The 18,509-nt window shown below is 38.7% G+C and overlaps 1 protein-coding gene across 7 annotated transcripts in view; it reads right to left on the reverse strand.

The window, feature by feature from the left end:
• Positions 1-18,509, reverse strand: part of HELZ (helicase with zinc finger) — a 145,594-nt gene that overhangs the window by 113,165 nt on the left and 13,920 nt on the right. For all 7 annotated transcript variants that reach the window (XM_043905773.1, XM_043905775.1, XM_043905771.1 and 4 more), the window contains 2 exons: positions 8,546-8,773; positions 5,731-5,767 (listed from right to left, as the gene is read on the reverse strand). In XM_043905773.1, the coding sequence (XP_043761708.1) occupies positions 5,731-5,767; positions 8,546-8,755 (247 nt within the window). In that variant the 5' untranslated portion in view covers positions 8,756-8,773. The remainder of the gene's footprint in view (positions 1-5,730; positions 5,768-8,545; positions 8,774-18,509) is intronic.

The following is an 18,509-nucleotide window of genomic DNA, read 5'->3' on the forward strand; positions in this document are numbered from 1 at the left end:
CTGGGTATCTCCTGACTTTCTACTTTTGCATTCCAATTCCCTGTGATGAAAAGAACATCTTTCGGTGTTAGTTCTCAAAGGTGTTGTAGGTCTTCATAGAACTGGTCAACTTTGGCTTCTTCAGCATCATCTATGCTGGGGCACAGACTTGGATCACTGTAATGTTGAATAGTTTGCCTTGGAAAAGATTCAAGATCATTCTGTCATTTTTGAGGTTGCACCCAATACTGCATTTCAGACTCTCTTGTTGACTATGAGGGCTACTCCATTTCTTCTACGGGATTCTTGCCAACAGTAGATATAATGGTCCTTGGAATTAAATTCACTCATTCCCATCCATTCTAGTTCACTGATTCCTAAGATGTCAATATTCACTGCTGCCATTTCCTGCTTGACCATGTCCAATGATTTATGAACCTAACATTCAAGGTTCTTATATAATACTGTTCTTTACAGCATCTAGCTTTACTTTCACCACCAGACACATCCACAACTGAGCATCATTTCCACTTTGGCTCAACTGCTTTGTTCTTTCTAGAGCTATTGCCCTCCACTCTTCCCCAGTAGCAGAATGGACAAGTTTTCGACCTAGGGGGCTCATCTTCTGGTGTCCTATCTTTTTCCTTTTCATACTGTTCGTGGGGTTCTCATGGCAAGAATACTGGAGTGGGTTGCCACTTCCTCCTCCGTAGACCACATTTTGTAACAACTCTTCACCATGACCCGTCTGTCTTGGGTGGCTCATAGCCTCATTGGGTTACGTGAGCCCCTTCACCACAACAAGGCTATGATCAATGAAGGGGCTGCGGAATACTACTCAGCCATAAAAATGGATGGACTATTCATACAGTCAAAAACTTGGATGGATCTCAAATACACGGTGAGAGGGAAAAAGTTATCTTAAAAAGGTCACAAACAATATGGTTCTATTGTGTGTTCTTTTCAAAAGGACAAAACTATAGAGATGGAGAACAGATTAGTGGTTGCCAGGGTTACACAGGGAGGTAGGACCATGAGTGTAACTATACAAGGTAGCACAAAAAAAGGTCTTCACGTGATGGAACAGTTCTGTATCTCGACTGTGCTGGTGGTTTCATGAATCCACACACAGTAAAATGACATAGAATTACACATAGTCATTGAACCAAAGTCAACTTCCTAGTTTTGATATTATACTATGGTTACATAAGATGTAACCAGTGGGGGGGAACAGTACATGGGATCACTCTGCACTATCTTTGCAACTTCCAGTGACTCTGCAGCAACTGGATCTAAAGAATAAGAAATATTACTGGAACAATTCTACTATTCAAAAGTCTTAGAAATAGGAAAACCTGGCTTAAAGATCCAAATTCTTGTCCAACTCTACTAATGATTATCAATGTCACCCTAAGCCTCAGTTTGTTTTTTTTTTTAATCCTTTCTAGAATATAAAATACCCATATACCTTTCCTCCCCCAAATTTATTATACTAAACAGAATAATGTCTATAAAACTCCAAAGAATACACAGATTATAGCTTAGGACAGATAAAAGAGAAGGAGCACGGCCTTTCAGATCAGAAAGACTTCACTTCAAAACCACAGTCCAGTTCTAGACAGTCTCTGTGCTCTTAAGCAAGTTACTTAATCTCACTCATCACCTGTAAAATTGGAATAGTATTACAGTATGATTAAACAAACTATTTCAGAGGGTCTGACTCAGAGAAAATCCTGAATAAATATTATTACCCTTATTAACTATTTTTCAAAAAAAAATGTTTAATTACCATAAAATCTATTTAATGAAAACTCTTCAGAGAAAAAGAAAAGTGCAGAAGGTTCAATCAATCACGTATCAATTTGCCTTTTTTAGGTCAGTCAGCATCTATTCAACAGGGCTTTTTGGTTACTGAATCACTTCACAGGGGAAGTATTAATATAATAAATATCAATAGATGCCCCAAACTCCTGTTTGTATTAATTTCTTAAATTAATGACACTCTCAGCTAGGGCTTAAGAATCTTGCAGCTGTATGAAAAATATCCAGTTATAATGATTGAGCTTGACTTACATATTACATGTAGCACAAATCTCTTTCAGTTGCTAAGACAACCGTTTGATTTCATTTTCTCCATTTACCTCATCCTATTTTGTTAGTGTAAAAAACGTGAGTTTCCTATATGATGAATATTTCAAAAGCACAAGAAAAATCTTTATTTTATGGAAGTTTTCATGTTATGCCAAATACAGCTTATGTTCAGGTAATGAAACAGATTTACTCAGACTTACTCATTGCCACTGGCTTGACAATCCTCACTATCCAGAACACACCACCAACCTCAGAACTAACCTCTCTGAACTTAAAGTCTCTGTAGTTTATTTTCAAGATGCCCTTGAGTCCTCACTCAGAATCTATTTATTTAAGCAGAACTCCAACTTTCAAATCTTATGACTTTGATTAGTTCCTGCCTTAAACAAATCAGCCATTAAAAAAAAAAAAAAACACATTTTGGGGACAATCAGGTAAATCTGACTATGGATTGGGTTTTGGATATTAGGGAATTATGGTCACTTTTATTAGGTTAGTAATAAGACTGTGGTTATACAGTTATGATCTTATTTATTACAGATGCATACTGAAGTATTTAGGAATAAATATCATGGTATCTATAAATATTTTTAAATAGTTCAGAAAAAAATTAGTGAAGTAAATATGGCAAAAGATGACAACCTAAGTTTCAAGAATATGAATGCTTATTATACTATTTCCCCTAGTTTCTACTTGTAAGTTTTTCATAATAAAAAAGAATTTAAATTTTTTAACTCCATGACAAAGACTGTCTGTCTGGTTTCCCATCCCTGTGTGAGAAAGTAAAATTAGGGTCAGAAGCAGCGAGTGGAGGGAGAAGCGGGGAGGGTAGCTGCAATGAGGCCTGTTGAGAGCTGCAAGGAATGCAAGCTGATCCTGACAGCAAGGGATCCTGCAGTACCTCAAATGCAAACAAGGTCTAGGGCCTGCAGAGGGAACCGCTCGGGCACCCAGCACACTAACCAGGATAATAATTAACAGAGGCCAAGACTCTGGTCTTGTTTTTTATTACTAACTGACTGCCTAACCGTGGTATTTTATCTTATATAAAAATAACCTCGCTGTACACCTGAAACTACAGTAATACTGTAAATCAACTATTCTTCAAAAAAAAGTTACCAACAGGGGAGAGAAAAAAATTATATATAATATAAAAGCAGAACTCTACAACTAGCAATATATACACAAAAACTTTTGACAATATTTCCAAATGTCTACTTCAAATGAACAACTTTACATTAAGTAAGCATTTCCATGTTCTTACTTATCACATAAATGGTAACAAGGAATGCACAGAATGTAATCATTGAACCATTATTGCAAGCTAACCAATTTCCCCCTTTTCCACACAGCACTGCAATGAACACCATTCCACAGACAATTTTTTCCTTGTTTTGAAATATTTACTTGGGACAGTGTCCCAGAACTGAGATTAGTGGGTCAAAGGTATGAACATATTACCAAGCTGTATTCTGCTTCATACCGCGCCCCCGCCCCCCCGACCACCACCACAAGCATACACTCATTTCACTGCAACCTTATCTGAGACAGTGGTTTTCTCCCTACATTACAGAAACAGAATCAGTACACAAAAACTGCACGTAACTAATGTATACAATCTAATGAGTTTGGACATACATATACTTTCTTTTTTTTTTAATTTTTTTTTATTTTTATTTTTTCATACATATACTTTCATGTTACTATGATCACAATCCAGGTAACAGACCTATCCTTCATCTCCAAGGTTTCCAGGTTAAATTTTTATATTGTTAATTCAGCAGTTGTAAAATAATAGCTAACTTAAAAATGCTCAGTAAAACAATTAACAAAAAATGCAACACTCTTCCATGTGCTCCTGCACGAACAACATTTACTCTTCCACAACTTTTTGCAAGTCATTTAATCTCCTGGGACTTTGTACGTCTCCAAAAAATGAAAAGTATAAACCTCGTTAGTACTCAAGGAAGCGAAAATTAAAGAGGTCATTTCTCACACATGAGATTGTCACAATGTCAAGACTGAGAGGTTCCAGTTACTGAGATCACAGGAAACAGGCATTCTCACACATTGCTGATATGTGAGACTGTGAAATGAGATATGAGAATTTTTCATAATTTTCTAAATTATGAAAAATTTAGGATGAGAAACTAGGGGAAATAGTATAATAAGCATTCATATTGTTGAAACTCGGGTTGTCATCTTTTGCCATATTTACTTCATTTTTTCTGAACTATTTAAAAATGTGTGCATTTGAAACTAATCTGAAAGTGTCTATTAAAATTATATGTATATTTTAACCCAGACAATCAACTTTTAAAGCTTCTTCATCCAGGTATCTAACTGTTAAGACCACCACACAGAAACAAAGGCAGCAGTAAGAAACAATGTGTGGTTATCACAGGACGAGCCGCCTGAACGCCCACCACCATGGGGCAGCTGAATAAATGAAGGCTACCTACACCGTGCACTACGGTGCCGGAGCTGGGGTAAGATATCCATCATCTATGCTGCTATGGAAGAAAGCAAACAATTCTGTTATGATCACATAATTTTTTAATTTTTAAAGAAAAAACCCTAGGTATGTATGTAATGTATTACAAGCATTTTTGCTCACTGTAGAGAAAGGTGAAGAAGATGCAGCACTAATGACACGACTTCCTCATAGGGGAAGAAGGGGTAGTGGGCCCGTCTGTGTTATTTGACTTATTATCTGGCTTGTTAGTAACTTTTAAACGTCTACAGGGAGTAAAGATTGTACTCAGTATCTCTCAAACGCCAGTCATCTCCCAAAGTGCACAATTCTATGAAGCAAGGTTTACAGAGAGGTCACTGAATCGTCAATGTATGGTTCAATGTGTCCAATATGCCACAGAAGTAGGTAAGATTTACATTCTGTAAGGTTTACAACAAAAATACCTAGTACTTTGAAAAAGTTTTGACACAAAAGAGCAAATAGGAAAAGAACTTTAGTTTACGTTAAACACCTCAGTCCTCCTCCCAATTTAGATAATTGAAATATTCCATTACCCAAATCACTGAGCTATGCAGAACTCCCACCAAGAGTGTGTGAGAACACACTCTGAGCCCCTCTCCCACTCACTCCTAGACTCGCTCTAGAGAATGGCAGCAATCTTGAAGAAAAGGATTTCTAGTTTATGAGCACCCAAAGAGCAAGAATCTTATTAATCAATTTCCTGACCAAAAGAAAACAGGAAAAAGCACTAAAGAGCATTCTAGTCAGTCTCTTCTCTCTAAGGAAAATCTTCTAATGAAGGGGGAAAAAAAAACATCGTAGGAGACAGAGGTCCAGCTTTCCAATTTATCCAAGCCTAACATTTTAATCAATGTGTGTTATGTGTTATAGTTCTTAAAATATAGCTCTTTGTTGACTGAAAATACTCACACAAACTTCCAAAAGGCATTGTCAATGTTCCCCAGGGAGTGACAGCAATGCCACCACGTGTGTCAGGAACCACGCTCCTGTGCACACCCATCACACCAGAAAAGCCGTCCAGATTAGTCATCACCACAAAGGGGGGTTTTTTCATATTAAAATCACTACTGAAATCAGTATATGAAAAAATCAAATCTTAAACACTGCTCAATGAAATAATTCAAAATCTTCAAAGCAGAAGAGAATCTTGTTTTTAAACATACCATGCCTACAATCTTCATCAGCTTGCCCATAGTTTTTCTGCAAAATAAAAGATACAAGATAAAGTTAAGTAGTTCAAGGCCTCTTAAAACAGAGATTTTATCAAAAGGCTGCAGCTTTGTTTCAAAGTTTAATCATTAATGTTGCAAACTTACTACTCACAGACCAAGGCTAACTCGTGTGCTGAGGATTACACAATCCTCTCCAAGTAAACCTCACCGCACACTTCCCTAGCCATTTACTCCCTCCTTCTCACCTCCTCTAACCTCGAGTCACCAGAACCCTCTAGCCCATCCTCATTCTCAGCTACTCACTCACTGTGCTGAGTGAACGGCTGTCCTGCAAAGAGACTGTCCCTGAGGGTCAGCACCCTGCCTGCCTACTTCCTGCCTGCCCTCTGCCTCCCGCCTGTCCCAGACAGAGCCACGCCTACCACCCGTGCAGACACGCCCCACGGCCTACTCAGGAACATCACTCTGGCAAGCCTCTTCCACTTCTCATACATCATTAACTTTTTGTTTTCTTTCAGTTTAGTCCTATAAACAAACAAGCTCTTATTTCTCTCATCTGAAAAAATTCTTTTCTTGACTTCACTTCTCCCACTAGTTTCCATTCCTTTGTGTGTGTGTGTGTGCTTCAATGGGGCAAAGCTCCTCAAGAATTGTCTGTATCATGTATTCAAATTCCTTCCATATGACTTTCTCTTTTTTTTCTGACTTTCTCTTAAACTCTCTTTTATCCGGCTTTCACTCCCCACTCCATGTAAATCACCAGTGGCTGCCACCAGTCAGATATATTTACATGCACCCATTTAGATATACTGTCATTTTTGGTCGATTCTCAATTCTCCACGTCTATTCCAGCAATGGACATGCTGAACATCTGCTCAGTTGGACAGGTTCTCCTCCTTTGGCGCCCAGGACACCCTACTCTCATGGTTTTCCTTAGCCTCATGGGTTGCTCTTCAGGATGCTTTGCTTCTTCTCTCCAACTCTTAAACCAGTGCCGTAAGACCAAGTCCTCAGTCATCTCCTCCTCTCTGTCTACACTCATTCCCTAGTGATCTCACCCAGGCCTGAGGCTCTTATCATCCACAGACCACAGACTCTGAAAGCAACACCTGCAGCCCAGACCTCACACACGCACACCCAGCTGCTTACTCCGCATCTCTGGCGGGCATCTAAGTGTCACCTCAAACTGAGTGTGTCAAAAATGAACTCTTTCCCATAAGACCTGCTCCCCATCCACAGACCCTCATCTCAGTGGGAGGTAACTCCACTCTGCCAACCGCTCAGACATAAAAAGTCAAAGTAAGTGAGCTATGACTGCTCTAGATCTCTCACTCTCTGCCTTCCATACACTAGGAAATCTGCTTCATTCTACCTTCAAAATACAGCCAGAACCAAACCACTTCTCACAAACCTCCATGGTTACCATTTTGATCTAATCCACTTCATCTCTGGCCTCAGTTCAGTTCAGTTCAGTCGCTCAGTCGTGCCCGACCCTTTGCGACTCCACGAACCGCAGCACGCCAGGCCTCCCTGTCCATCACCAACTCCCGGAGTCCACCCAAACCCATGTCCATTGAGTCGATGATGCCATCCAACCATCTCACCCTCTGTCATCCCGTTCTCCTCCTGTCCTCAATCTTTCCCAGCATCAGGGTCTTTTCCAATGAGTCAGCTCTTCGAATCAGGTGGCCAAAGTATTGGAGTTTCAGCTTCAACATCAGTCCTTCCAATGAACGCCCAGGACTGATCTCCTTTAGGATGGACTGGTTGGATCTCCTTGCAGTCCAAGGGACTCTCAAGAGTTTTCTCCAACACCACAGTTCAAAAGCATCAATTCTTCGGCGCTCAGCTTTCTTTATAGTCCAACTCTCACATCCATACATGACCACTGGGAAAACCCTAGCCTTGACTAGACGGACCTTTGTTGACAAAGTAATGTCTCTGCTTTTTAATATGCTGTCTAGGTTGGTCATAACTTTTCTTCCAAGGAGTAAGCGTCTTTTAATCTCTGGCCTAGATTATTCTAATAGCTTCCGAACTAGCCTCCCTGTGTCTACTCTTAACCCTTACACTTTAAACTCTATTCTCAACACAGAGACCAAACGATTCCTATTATATCAGATCACGCCAATGCCCTGCTCAAAATCCCACAAGAGTGCTCTGCCTCAAGCAGAACAGAAACCAGACCTCACAGTGACCTGGAGACCCCATAGGGTCTAGCCAGGTTGCACTCCCTCACTGTGTGCGTTACTCCCACACACTGGACTCCAGAGCTGTCCCTCAAATGCGGCAGGCATGCTCCTGCCTGAGGAAGTCTGCACTGACAGTTCCCTCTGCCTGTAACTTAAAAATTGCAATCCTATCCCTAACCCTAGAAACCCTCTATTTTATGTCTTTCATGCAAACTGTTACTTTCTAACAATCCAAAGTGTTTACTTACTTATAATGCCTATTCTTTATTGCCTGCCCCTTCACAATACTAGAAAAAGTACTATGAAGGAGGGATCTTTCTTTTTCACCAATATAAAACAAATACCTAGAACAGTGTCCACCACATAGTATGCACTCAATAAACATTTGTTGAATTGAGTGAACAGTCAAAAATGCTATACAACAGTAAAACTTTCAGGTCTTAAAAACACAGTTGCTTGTCAGCAAAGATGTTCAGCAATCCCTAGCCACTTCACACAACTCCTCAGCCCAGAATTTGATGATCTGCAGAGGGAATGACCATCAACACTCCCCACTCAAAGAAAAAGGTCATTTAACATGGTCCACCACTGGCTCACTGACAGTGTCGACTCACCAGCTGCAAAAAGGAGGCAATTCTATAAAGAAGACTCTCAATCTTGATGCTCTCTATCTCCAGCGGACAGGGCCCTGTAAAGTCAGCCACGGAGTATTGGCCAAGAGAAAGGAGGGCCTCTGTGCAGTGCTTGAGGGCCATCTCATAGTCCTGCCTCTTCAGTGATTCACACGCTTGTTCACATGACTTCTCAGCTCTTCTGTCTTCCATGACTCAGGGACAAAAATCCTAAAGACATGGAGAAAGAACAAGAGAAGGTTTCAAAAACCTATTAATTATAAATTCTAGCCCCACTCCTATCTCAGCTGGCTTAATTATCTATCTGAATAGCTACTCTCAACCAGCCTTTTGATCAAGGTCACAGCTGAGCAGCAGCTACTGATGCTACAAAATCGATACTTCTCAAGTCAGGATCACACTACCAACAATACATCAAATTTATAAATGAGACAAATTTATAAATGAAACATGATGCTGAGTATTACAAAATATAGCAAGCCATGAGGCTTCTCTTTTCTTTTATAACCAGAAGGTGGAGAAATGCTTCCTATGCAACCTCCAACTTTCAGTCTAATAATTCTGCAACTAAGGCTACAGAGAATCAAAGTCCGTATCGTGTGGGATTTTTGATCACCAATACAAAAAACTTCACAGACAAAAAAGCTGGAATCAGAAACCAAACTTCTAATCCAAATCTACTGACTCCTGTGATCTGCTTCTGATCTACAAAAAGAGCCTAACATCACATTAAGCTGTTTGACCACCCAGTATCCATCTATCCCCTTATCTGGTAATAAAAGCCCATGATTCCCCTCTGAGTCATTACCTCTCCCCCACTCTGAGGAAATGTAGCCCCTGAAGAGAGGGCTCCACCAAAAAAAAAAAAAAAAGAAAATCAAGGGGTGTCATGTGACCAGAACTCGCCAATCCGAGTTTCATAGCCCTAAACTCAGGGACCGATTGGCTCAAGGTCAGATATGTGACCCCATAAGAACCAATGAGACATCACGAGACTTTTGCTGAGCCTTCTGGGAAAGGGTCTGGTGCTCTTTCCCTCTGAATCTAAACTCTGAGAGGCTACAGGGGGGTGGATATGCTGCAGCCGTTTTTCTATATGCAACGCCCAACAACCGAAGTCCATCCAGGAAAAGGCAGAGCTGAGTCAGGGGGAGAACCTGAGCCCCCGACAACTTGACCTGAGTCCTAAATCCAGCTTGCTGTGCCTGGACTTTGTAGTTAGGTGAGCCTAATTCAAATTTCTTTCTGGCTTAAACCAGTTTTGGTGCTATTTCAGGCAGCGGGAAGCTAATTGATGTGTATGTGCATATCTGATTAGTACCTCACAGGATGTGAAAAACAAACTGACAGTTCTCTTACAAAACAGTGTATATATACATGATAATTAGTAACAATTAGGCCACAATTACTTATTAATAATAAAAGGCATAAAGAGAAAAATGTGGGCATTTTAATAATAAGTATAAAGAGAAAAAATGGAAGAGAAATGACTTAGTGTGATATGCGGTTATCTTGACTATTGAAAATATTCCAAAACATTTGTTTAGATAATTTTATCATAAAGCTATTTCAGCAACAATAATAATAAAAGTAATAGCAAGAGCCATTTGCTCAAAGCATACTGTGCCAGACGCTGCTGAGATATATAATGTATATTGTGTCATCTCATTTCCTCATAATGACCTTACAAAGTGGGTGGTGTTATCATTCCCACTTACAGATAAGGAAACTGAAGCACAGAGAAGTTGCTCACCCACAGTTATGTCACTCGAGTGTATGTTCCTCGGTTCTTTGTCTCGTCACAACAAAAATTTGGAGTGACGGACATTAAAGCCCCCTGGCGGGTCACAGCTCTCGGAGGACAGACCGTGTTATAGCTCTCAGGTCTCGAACGGACCGTGTTATAGCTCTTAAATAAATCAGTGTTACAGGTCAGTGTTACAGCTCTATTTATTTAGATGACAGCGGGAAAATCCATCTTTGAAGTGTGAGGGCACGTCGAGCCAAAGACCGAAGAGAAGATCGCCCCATTGGGCGGGAGAGAGAGGGAGCAAAAAAGGAGAGAAGAGGGCTTTGGCTCCTCTTTTTATACGTTTCTCTGTCCCTGGGCCTGTCTTATGTAAATTGGGCCGGCCAGGAGTGTTGTTGGTTTTACCTGAGGTTCTCACTTCGGTCCTTGGACCTTCCTTTGTTCTATTTTCGCCGGCTTTCCCTTCCAGGTCTTTTAGCCACCACCATTTTGGACTCTTTTTCCCTATTCTAACTACCTAACAGTTATAATGTACATAAAGGGCAGGATTCAAACCCAGACGTTCTGATGTAGCTCACACTTTTAGCCAGGACACTGACTGAGTTCTAATGATGTTCCAGTGGAGTGGAAACTGAAGACACTCCCAAAAGCATCAATTGTGAATATAATATATCACTACTTTAACCCTGGAACAGTCTTAAGGACTAATTCCTACATAGTTCTGCATTATGAAAGTATACCTATCTGACCAGCTAGTGATTACCATTTTTTATAAAAAGTATAAACCTAAACCAATCACATCCTTTCATTAAGCAAAAGTTCTAGATGGTCTCAAAACTAAGGAGTATATTAATCAGCACCACTTTTCCAGAAAATGATAAAATTCACACCTTTCCCATAAGTCAACTTTATGAGAACATTCCCATCACTAAGTTGCTTTTTACCACTTTTATAGAATAGAAATTTATTTAAAAAAATTTCCATCTCAGTATAATACAAAAAAAGAAAAAAAGCATGAAATGGACTTTATCAAAATTAAACATTTTTGCTCTTTGAAAAATGCTATTAAAAGAATGAAAAAGAATGAAAAGCAAAGCTAAAGACTGAGAGAAAACCAACTGCAAATCACTGCAACTGCAGAGAAAACCAATTGCAAATATCTGAAAAAGGATCTGTATCCAAATATACAAAGAGTTCTCAAAAGTCAAGAGTAAGAAAATAACCCAATAAAAAGCTGGGCAAAAGATTTCAAAAGATACTCCACTAAGAAGATATAATGACGGCAAATAAGCACATGAAAAGATGTTCAATGGCATCAGTCATCAGAAAAACACAAATTAAAACCATGATTAGCTATTACTTTATTAGAATGGCCAAATGAAAAATAATGGTAATGTCAGTGATGCAGAATAGCTGGAACTTTCATACATTGCTAGTAGGAATATAAAATGGTACAGCCACTCTGGGAAGAGGGTTGACAGTTTCTTATAAAATTAAAAATATACTCAGTATATCATCCAGCAACCCCCTCTCCCCACAGGCAGCTACCTTAGAGAAATGAAATCTATGTTTGCACAAAAATCTGTACAGAAATGTTTACAGCAGCTCTATTCAAAAACATTAAAAAAAACTGGCAACAACCCAAATGTCCTTTAATTAGTGACAACAGAAAACTACTCAGTAATAAAAAGGAACACGCTTTCAATATATGCCATAACTTAGATGAAGCTCAATGAGTAAAAGAACCCAGTCTAGAAGTTTACATACTGCATGATTCTATTTATATGACATCCTCAAAAAGATAAAACTAAAGGGGTGGAGAAAACATCAATGGATGCAGAGATTATACAATGGGGACAGTTAACTTAAAGGATAGCATTACGGAATTTTAGGGGGTGATAATATTCTGTATTCTGATTGTACTGATGGCTGCACAATTACACATGTTATATTAATAGAACTGTATTACTAAAGGAAAAAGTCTATTTTACTGTTTGATTATTTTAAGAAAAAAATGTTAATCATTTTTAAAATATAAATATCAATGTCACAATGGACATGGGTTTTAAAAACTGCAAAGAGATAAAGAAGGCTAAGTTTGTTAATAAATGGAAAACCTGTACTTTTCCCTTCCAGTGAATGTACATTTCAGAGGCAAGAGCGTAGCCTCAGAAAGAATTTCTCCAAACAGATGAATGAGTAGTTCACTACGTAAAAAACATATGATACTTTTGAAGAATTTCATCATAGCTAGAAAACTGGTCCAGGACCAAAAGTAAATACTGGAAGAAAAATGAAATCGACAGTTCACCACAGAGGTGGTAGGCAGACTGGCCTGGACTACAACATATTCAGTGACAGCTGATAAGAAGGGTGGTGGTTTATAAGCATCATTCTCGTACCAATGCGGACTTCCTTCTGCGACAGTACAAGGAAAACCAACAGATCACCTTGAAATCAAGTCATGAAATGTATTAATACTGTTATATTTTTTGAATTTTTCAATTATCCTTAAATTTACTTTTCTTATTAGTCATGGTCCTCTTTTATTTCTAAAAAATTAAATCTTACTTCATTAGAGACAGACTTCAAAAAACAAAAATGAACTATGATCAAACAGTAGGAACCGATAGCAGTAACTAAAATTTCTTCAACCTAAATTGAAAATTATTTCTGTATCTCTGTCTTTTACATTTGTCTCCATTAGGGGAAAAAATTATCTACCTCATAATTAACTTGGCTGGAATGAATCAGATTGCATTCGTAAAAGTTTTAGAAGACCAATGAGTTGTACTAAACATTACCATTATTTCCACCTGAACAGAAATTACTAACATCCATGATCAGTCCTTCATTAGACCCCACCTTCTCTTTAATTATTAAACTATATAAATAATAAAAACCATATGAAACCTGAAGAAAAATACAATAAAATACATGTTTTTTACATAACTAAAAGTTTAAATAAAAGAAATACTATAAAAAAATTAGAGATTCATTTTTTTAAGTCAGTAATTTGCGTTTTGTCTGCCTCACACATTATTATTTTTCCTGTGGAAACCCAATTATCATCCTGAAAACAAGACTGTTTTAGAAAGTAATTGTACTGTGACAAAAGAAAAGCCAGACTGATATGGTATTAAGGAACCCAACTGCAGAACGTGCCTCCTTCTCCCCGCTGGACAGCACAGCTGTGGGAGACCCTGCAGCCAGTAAAGTGTGTCCTGCTTCCTCAGGGATGAGACAGTCAGGAGTCACTCTTGAGACGGCATCCTATAAAATAATACCCAAGCTCATCACCAAATAACCAGGCCACCCACAGTCTGACTACAACAGAACCTTCCCACCGTTCTCCACACAGGCCCCAAGCACAGTCCGGCCGGAGTCTCTGCCAACGCCTTTGCTCTACACAAACACCCTCCTCTCTTGTGGACCTAACTCCTGCCCAGCTTTAAATGCACACTTCAAGGTCTATTTCCCTAAGGATGCTCCTCCCCAAACCAAAATTACTTCCACAGGATGGTCTTCCTAAAAGGAGTACGTCAAGGCTGTATATTGTCACCCTGCTTATTTAACTGATATGCAGAGTACATCATGAGAAACACTGGGCTGGATGAAGCACAAGCTGGAATCAAGATTGCCGAGAGAAATATCAATAACCTCAGATATGCAGATGACATCACCCTTATGGCAGAAAGTGAAGAACTAAAGAGCCTCTTGATGAAAGTGAAAGAGGAGAGTGAAAAAGTTGGCTTCAAGCTCAACATTCAGAAAACTAAGATCATGGCATCCGGTCCCATCACTTCATGGCAAATAGATGGGGAAACAGTGGAAACAGTGACAGACTTTATTTTTTTGGGGCTCCAAAATCACTGCAGATGGTGACTGCAGCCATGAAATTACAAGAAGCTTACTCCTTGGAAGGAAGGTTATGACCAACCTAGACAGCATATTAAAAAGCAGAGACATTACTTTGCCAACAAAGGTCCATCTAGTCAAGGCTATGGTTTTTCCAGTAGTCATGTATGGATGTGAGAGTTGGACTATAAAGAAAGCTGAGTGCCGAAGAACTGATGCTTTTGAACTGTAGTGTTGGAGAAGACTCTTGAGAGTCCCCTGGACTGCAAGGAGATCCAACCAGTCCATCCTAAAGGAGATCAGTCCTGGGTGTTCATTGGAAGGACTGATGTTGAAGCTGAAACTCCAATACTTTGGCCACCTGATTCGAAGAGCTGACTCATTGGAAAAGACCCTGATGCTGGGAAAGACTGAAGGAGGGAGAAGAAGAGGACAACAGAGGATGAGATGGTTGGATGGCATCACCGAGTCAACGGGCATGAGTGTGAGTAAACTCCGGGAAGTTGGTGATGGACAGGGAGGCCTGGCATGCTGCAGTCCATGGCAAAGAGTCGGATGCAACTGAACTGAACTGAACTGATAGGATGGTCTGCCTCTTACTCATCATTATCTTGGATGCCTTATCTGATGAACACAACTATCTTAGAAATAGGAGTCCTGTTTTATATCATCTATATTCCCATGACAACCATCCCATTCACTAAAACCATTCAATAAATACTTTAATTGAATTTCCAAAAGAGTTGACCTAAGGTAACCTAAATGCCAAGCATTCCAAGAACTGTCCTGAACCAAATTCAATTCTCATTCAAATGGCAATGTCATAGAGAGGTGTGCTGTATTCTCTTTAAGTGCATTTGCTTTTATCCAAAACTAGAATCTGTGATGAATCTATGGGATACACAGACAGAATATTCTGTGAAGTAAAAAAGCTTTATTTATTGTACTGTGCTTAATATTCAGCCAGACTTGCATTATTCTCTAAAACTTATAAAATCACTGAGTATGCAAGAAGCATTAGAAGACAGAGTACGCCTCCTGAGAAGAAAACTGAAAGCTAAGATCATCAATCATATTCTACTTTGAATAATCTCTTTCATAAAGAGGTAAATTCTCCTGATTTCCAGAATGAATGAAATTCAATATAGCAAAGCAAAATGCTTTAAATACATAAAATAATACCCTGATGGACCGTCCACTATCTGTTTTAGTAATTTACATTATAAAAAAAAGAAACTCTAAGAAAAGTTACATCACGAGCTAAAATTAAGACTTTTTCCATCCATCACTTTGACTTTTCCTAACCCATTTTTGAGAATTGTCAGCAGTTCTGGATCAGTAATTCCAAACTATTTCTTGAAGACTTTGAGCCTCCTCCCAAATCATTTAGCATGCTTACTAATCAATAAAGATTTGAAAAAACAAAAACACATATTTATAAAGCAAGTAAATTATATTAAAAGGCTGACTTTGCTAAAAGGGTGCTGCTTGCCAAGAGAATTTTATTATAAAACATTTTCTGTCATTTGTATCTCTTCATTTTCCGTTCCAGATTATCTGTGTAGCCTTGCAAACACATAATGATCCAAAACAGCCGAGCTTTAGTAGTAAAACACAAACCAGCATGAGAGAGCCAACTGCACAGTTAAAACAAAAGGGCGCCAGGACAGCCACCACCGTCACCCCTCTCGGAGGCGGTCTTCACATCAGCAACAGCCTGTGTTCTAGAACTACATTTTCATGCTTGAAATTCAGAACAGTGTTTTATGGAGACTGAGACCAGGGGCCACTTGGAAGACGTGAAAGAACAAAAGCAGGTCATAAACAGTGTCCACAGTGCAGTCCCATTCTGTAAGTAAAAGACAGGCAGATTATAAAGTGACAGGCTATATCTTGGGCCTGGGTACCTATGTATCTATATATAGAGAGATAATATATATAGAGAGAATATATATCTATATATAGGAGAGATATAATATCTATATAGACAATATTTTATATAAAAAGTCCAGAGAGAGAGAGATGAAACAAAATATTAAAAGTAAATTTCTCCTTCCCCAAAGTCTTAACTCCAGTCTAATCATGGGGAGAACATCAGATAAATGCAAATTGAGGGACATTCTATGAAATACCTGAACCAGGACTCTTCAAAATTGTCATTAAAAAAAAAGAAAAATTTGGAAAACTGTCAAGAGTCCAGAGGACATGACAATAGCATTCAGTGTGGATCCTGAACAGGAAAAGGGCTTTTTGGGAAAATGAGAAATTCAAATAAAATCTGGAAATTAGCTAATACTAATTTTCCAATGATGATTTCTTAAGATTTGACAAATGTATCTTAAAAATGTAAGATATTAACAACAGCAGGTTAAGAATATATGAGAACTCTTGACCTCCATTTACAACTTTCTCTAAGTCTACAATTATTCCAGTATTAAAAGTAGGTTTCTCTGAGTGGTAGATGACAGAGTTTTAAAAATTCACTTGCATTTTCTAATTTTTTAACAAGCAACATGCTTAATTCCCTCATAGCTCAGTTGGTAAAGAATCTGCCTGCAATGCAGGAGACCCTGGTTCAACTCCTGGGTTGGGAAGATCTGCTGGAGAAGGGATAGGCTACCCACTTCAGTATTCTTGGGCTTCCCTTGTGGCTCAGCTGGTAAAGAATCCGCCCGCAATGCAGGAGACCTGGGTTCAATCCCTAGGTTGGGAAGATCCCTTGGAGAAGGGAACGGCTACCCACTCCAGTATTCTGGCCTGGAGAATTCCATGGACTATACAGTCCATGGGGTCACAAAGACTCTGACACAACTAAGCGACTTTTGCTTTCGATGCTTAATTATCTGAAAAACAAAAGGGGGAGAAGGTAACTATTCTAGATCAAAAGAAATTAAAGAGATAAAAATAAAGAAATAAAATATATTTGGGGAAAATGGGAAAAATTATATATGAACTTGATATCTGGCAGTATAACTATTAGTATTACTGAATTATTTTCTAAGGTGTGATAATAGTATTATATCTATAAAGAAAAATGTCCTCTTTCTTAGGAGACACGTGTTGAAGTGTGAATGAAATGCCATCTAAGATGTCTGCCACTTACCTTCAGCTGTCTCAGAAAAAAAAAATTCAATTCGACAGAGAAAGAGAGAGGCAAATCTTGATATAAGGCAAAGAATTGGGTATTGATTATACTATTCTTATAACTTTGCTCTAGGCCTAAAGATTGTCATAATATAAATTGAACTAAATTTTCTTTAACTTAAAAAAATGATCCAAAACCCAAACTAGGCCAGAAGTTATAATATTATCATAAATATAAGATATACTGTATTTTATGCTGTTTAATTCATCTTTTCCAAATTAAAAAAAAAAAGATCAAAAAGGGATGGCTTATCTTACATATTAAGAAATTATAGCTAACACCCAGGAATAATATTTACATTTCCTACCAATTAATACTGAATATAGTCTTTTTATCATTGGAGCAGTTTATATCGATCTTGGGCTCATTAATTTCTAACTTATCTAGTTTTTTTTTAAATAAATCTGTTTACTTGAATACCATTACCTCATCCCTCCCCAGGTCGGTAGGTGCCCAAAATGCTACTGGAGATCAGTGGAGAAATAACTCCAGAAAGAGTGAAGGCATGGAGCCAAAGCAAAAACAATACCCAGTTGTGGATGTGACTAGTGATAGAAGCAAGGTCCGATGCTGTAAAGACCAATATTGCATAGGAACCTGGAATGTTAGGTCCATGAATCAAGGCAAATTGGAAGTGGTCAAACAGGAGATGGCAAGAGTGAATGTCGACATTCTAGGAATCAGTGAACTAAAATGGACTGGAATGGGTGAATTTAACTCAGATGACCATTATATCTACTACTGTGGGCAGGAATCCCTTAGAAGAAGTGGAATAGCCATCACAGTCAACAAGAGAGTCCAAAATGCAGTACTTGGATGCAATCTCAAAAACGACAGAATGATCTCTGTTTGTTTCCAAGGCAAACCATTCAATATCACGGTAATCCAAGCCTATGCCCCAACAGTAATGCTGAAGAAGCTGAAGTTGAACAGTTCTATGAAGACCTACAAGACCTTTTAGAACTAACACCCAAAAAAGATGTCCTTTTCATTATAGGGGACTGGAATGCAAAAGTAGGAAGACAAGAAACTCCTGGAGTCACAGGCAAATTTGGCCTTGGAGTACGGAATGAAGCAGGGCAAAGGCTAATAGAGTTTTGCCAAGAGAACGCACTGGTCACAGCAAACACCCTCTTCCAACAACACAAGAGAAGACTCTACACATGGACATCAGCAGATGGTCAACACTGAAA

The sequence above is a fragment of the Cervus elaphus genome, chromosome 5, assembly GCF_910594005.1.
Source record: "Cervus elaphus chromosome 5, mCerEla1.1, whole genome shotgun sequence".
Taxonomy (NCBI): Eukaryota; Metazoa; Chordata; class Mammalia; order Artiodactyla; family Cervidae; genus Cervus; species Cervus elaphus.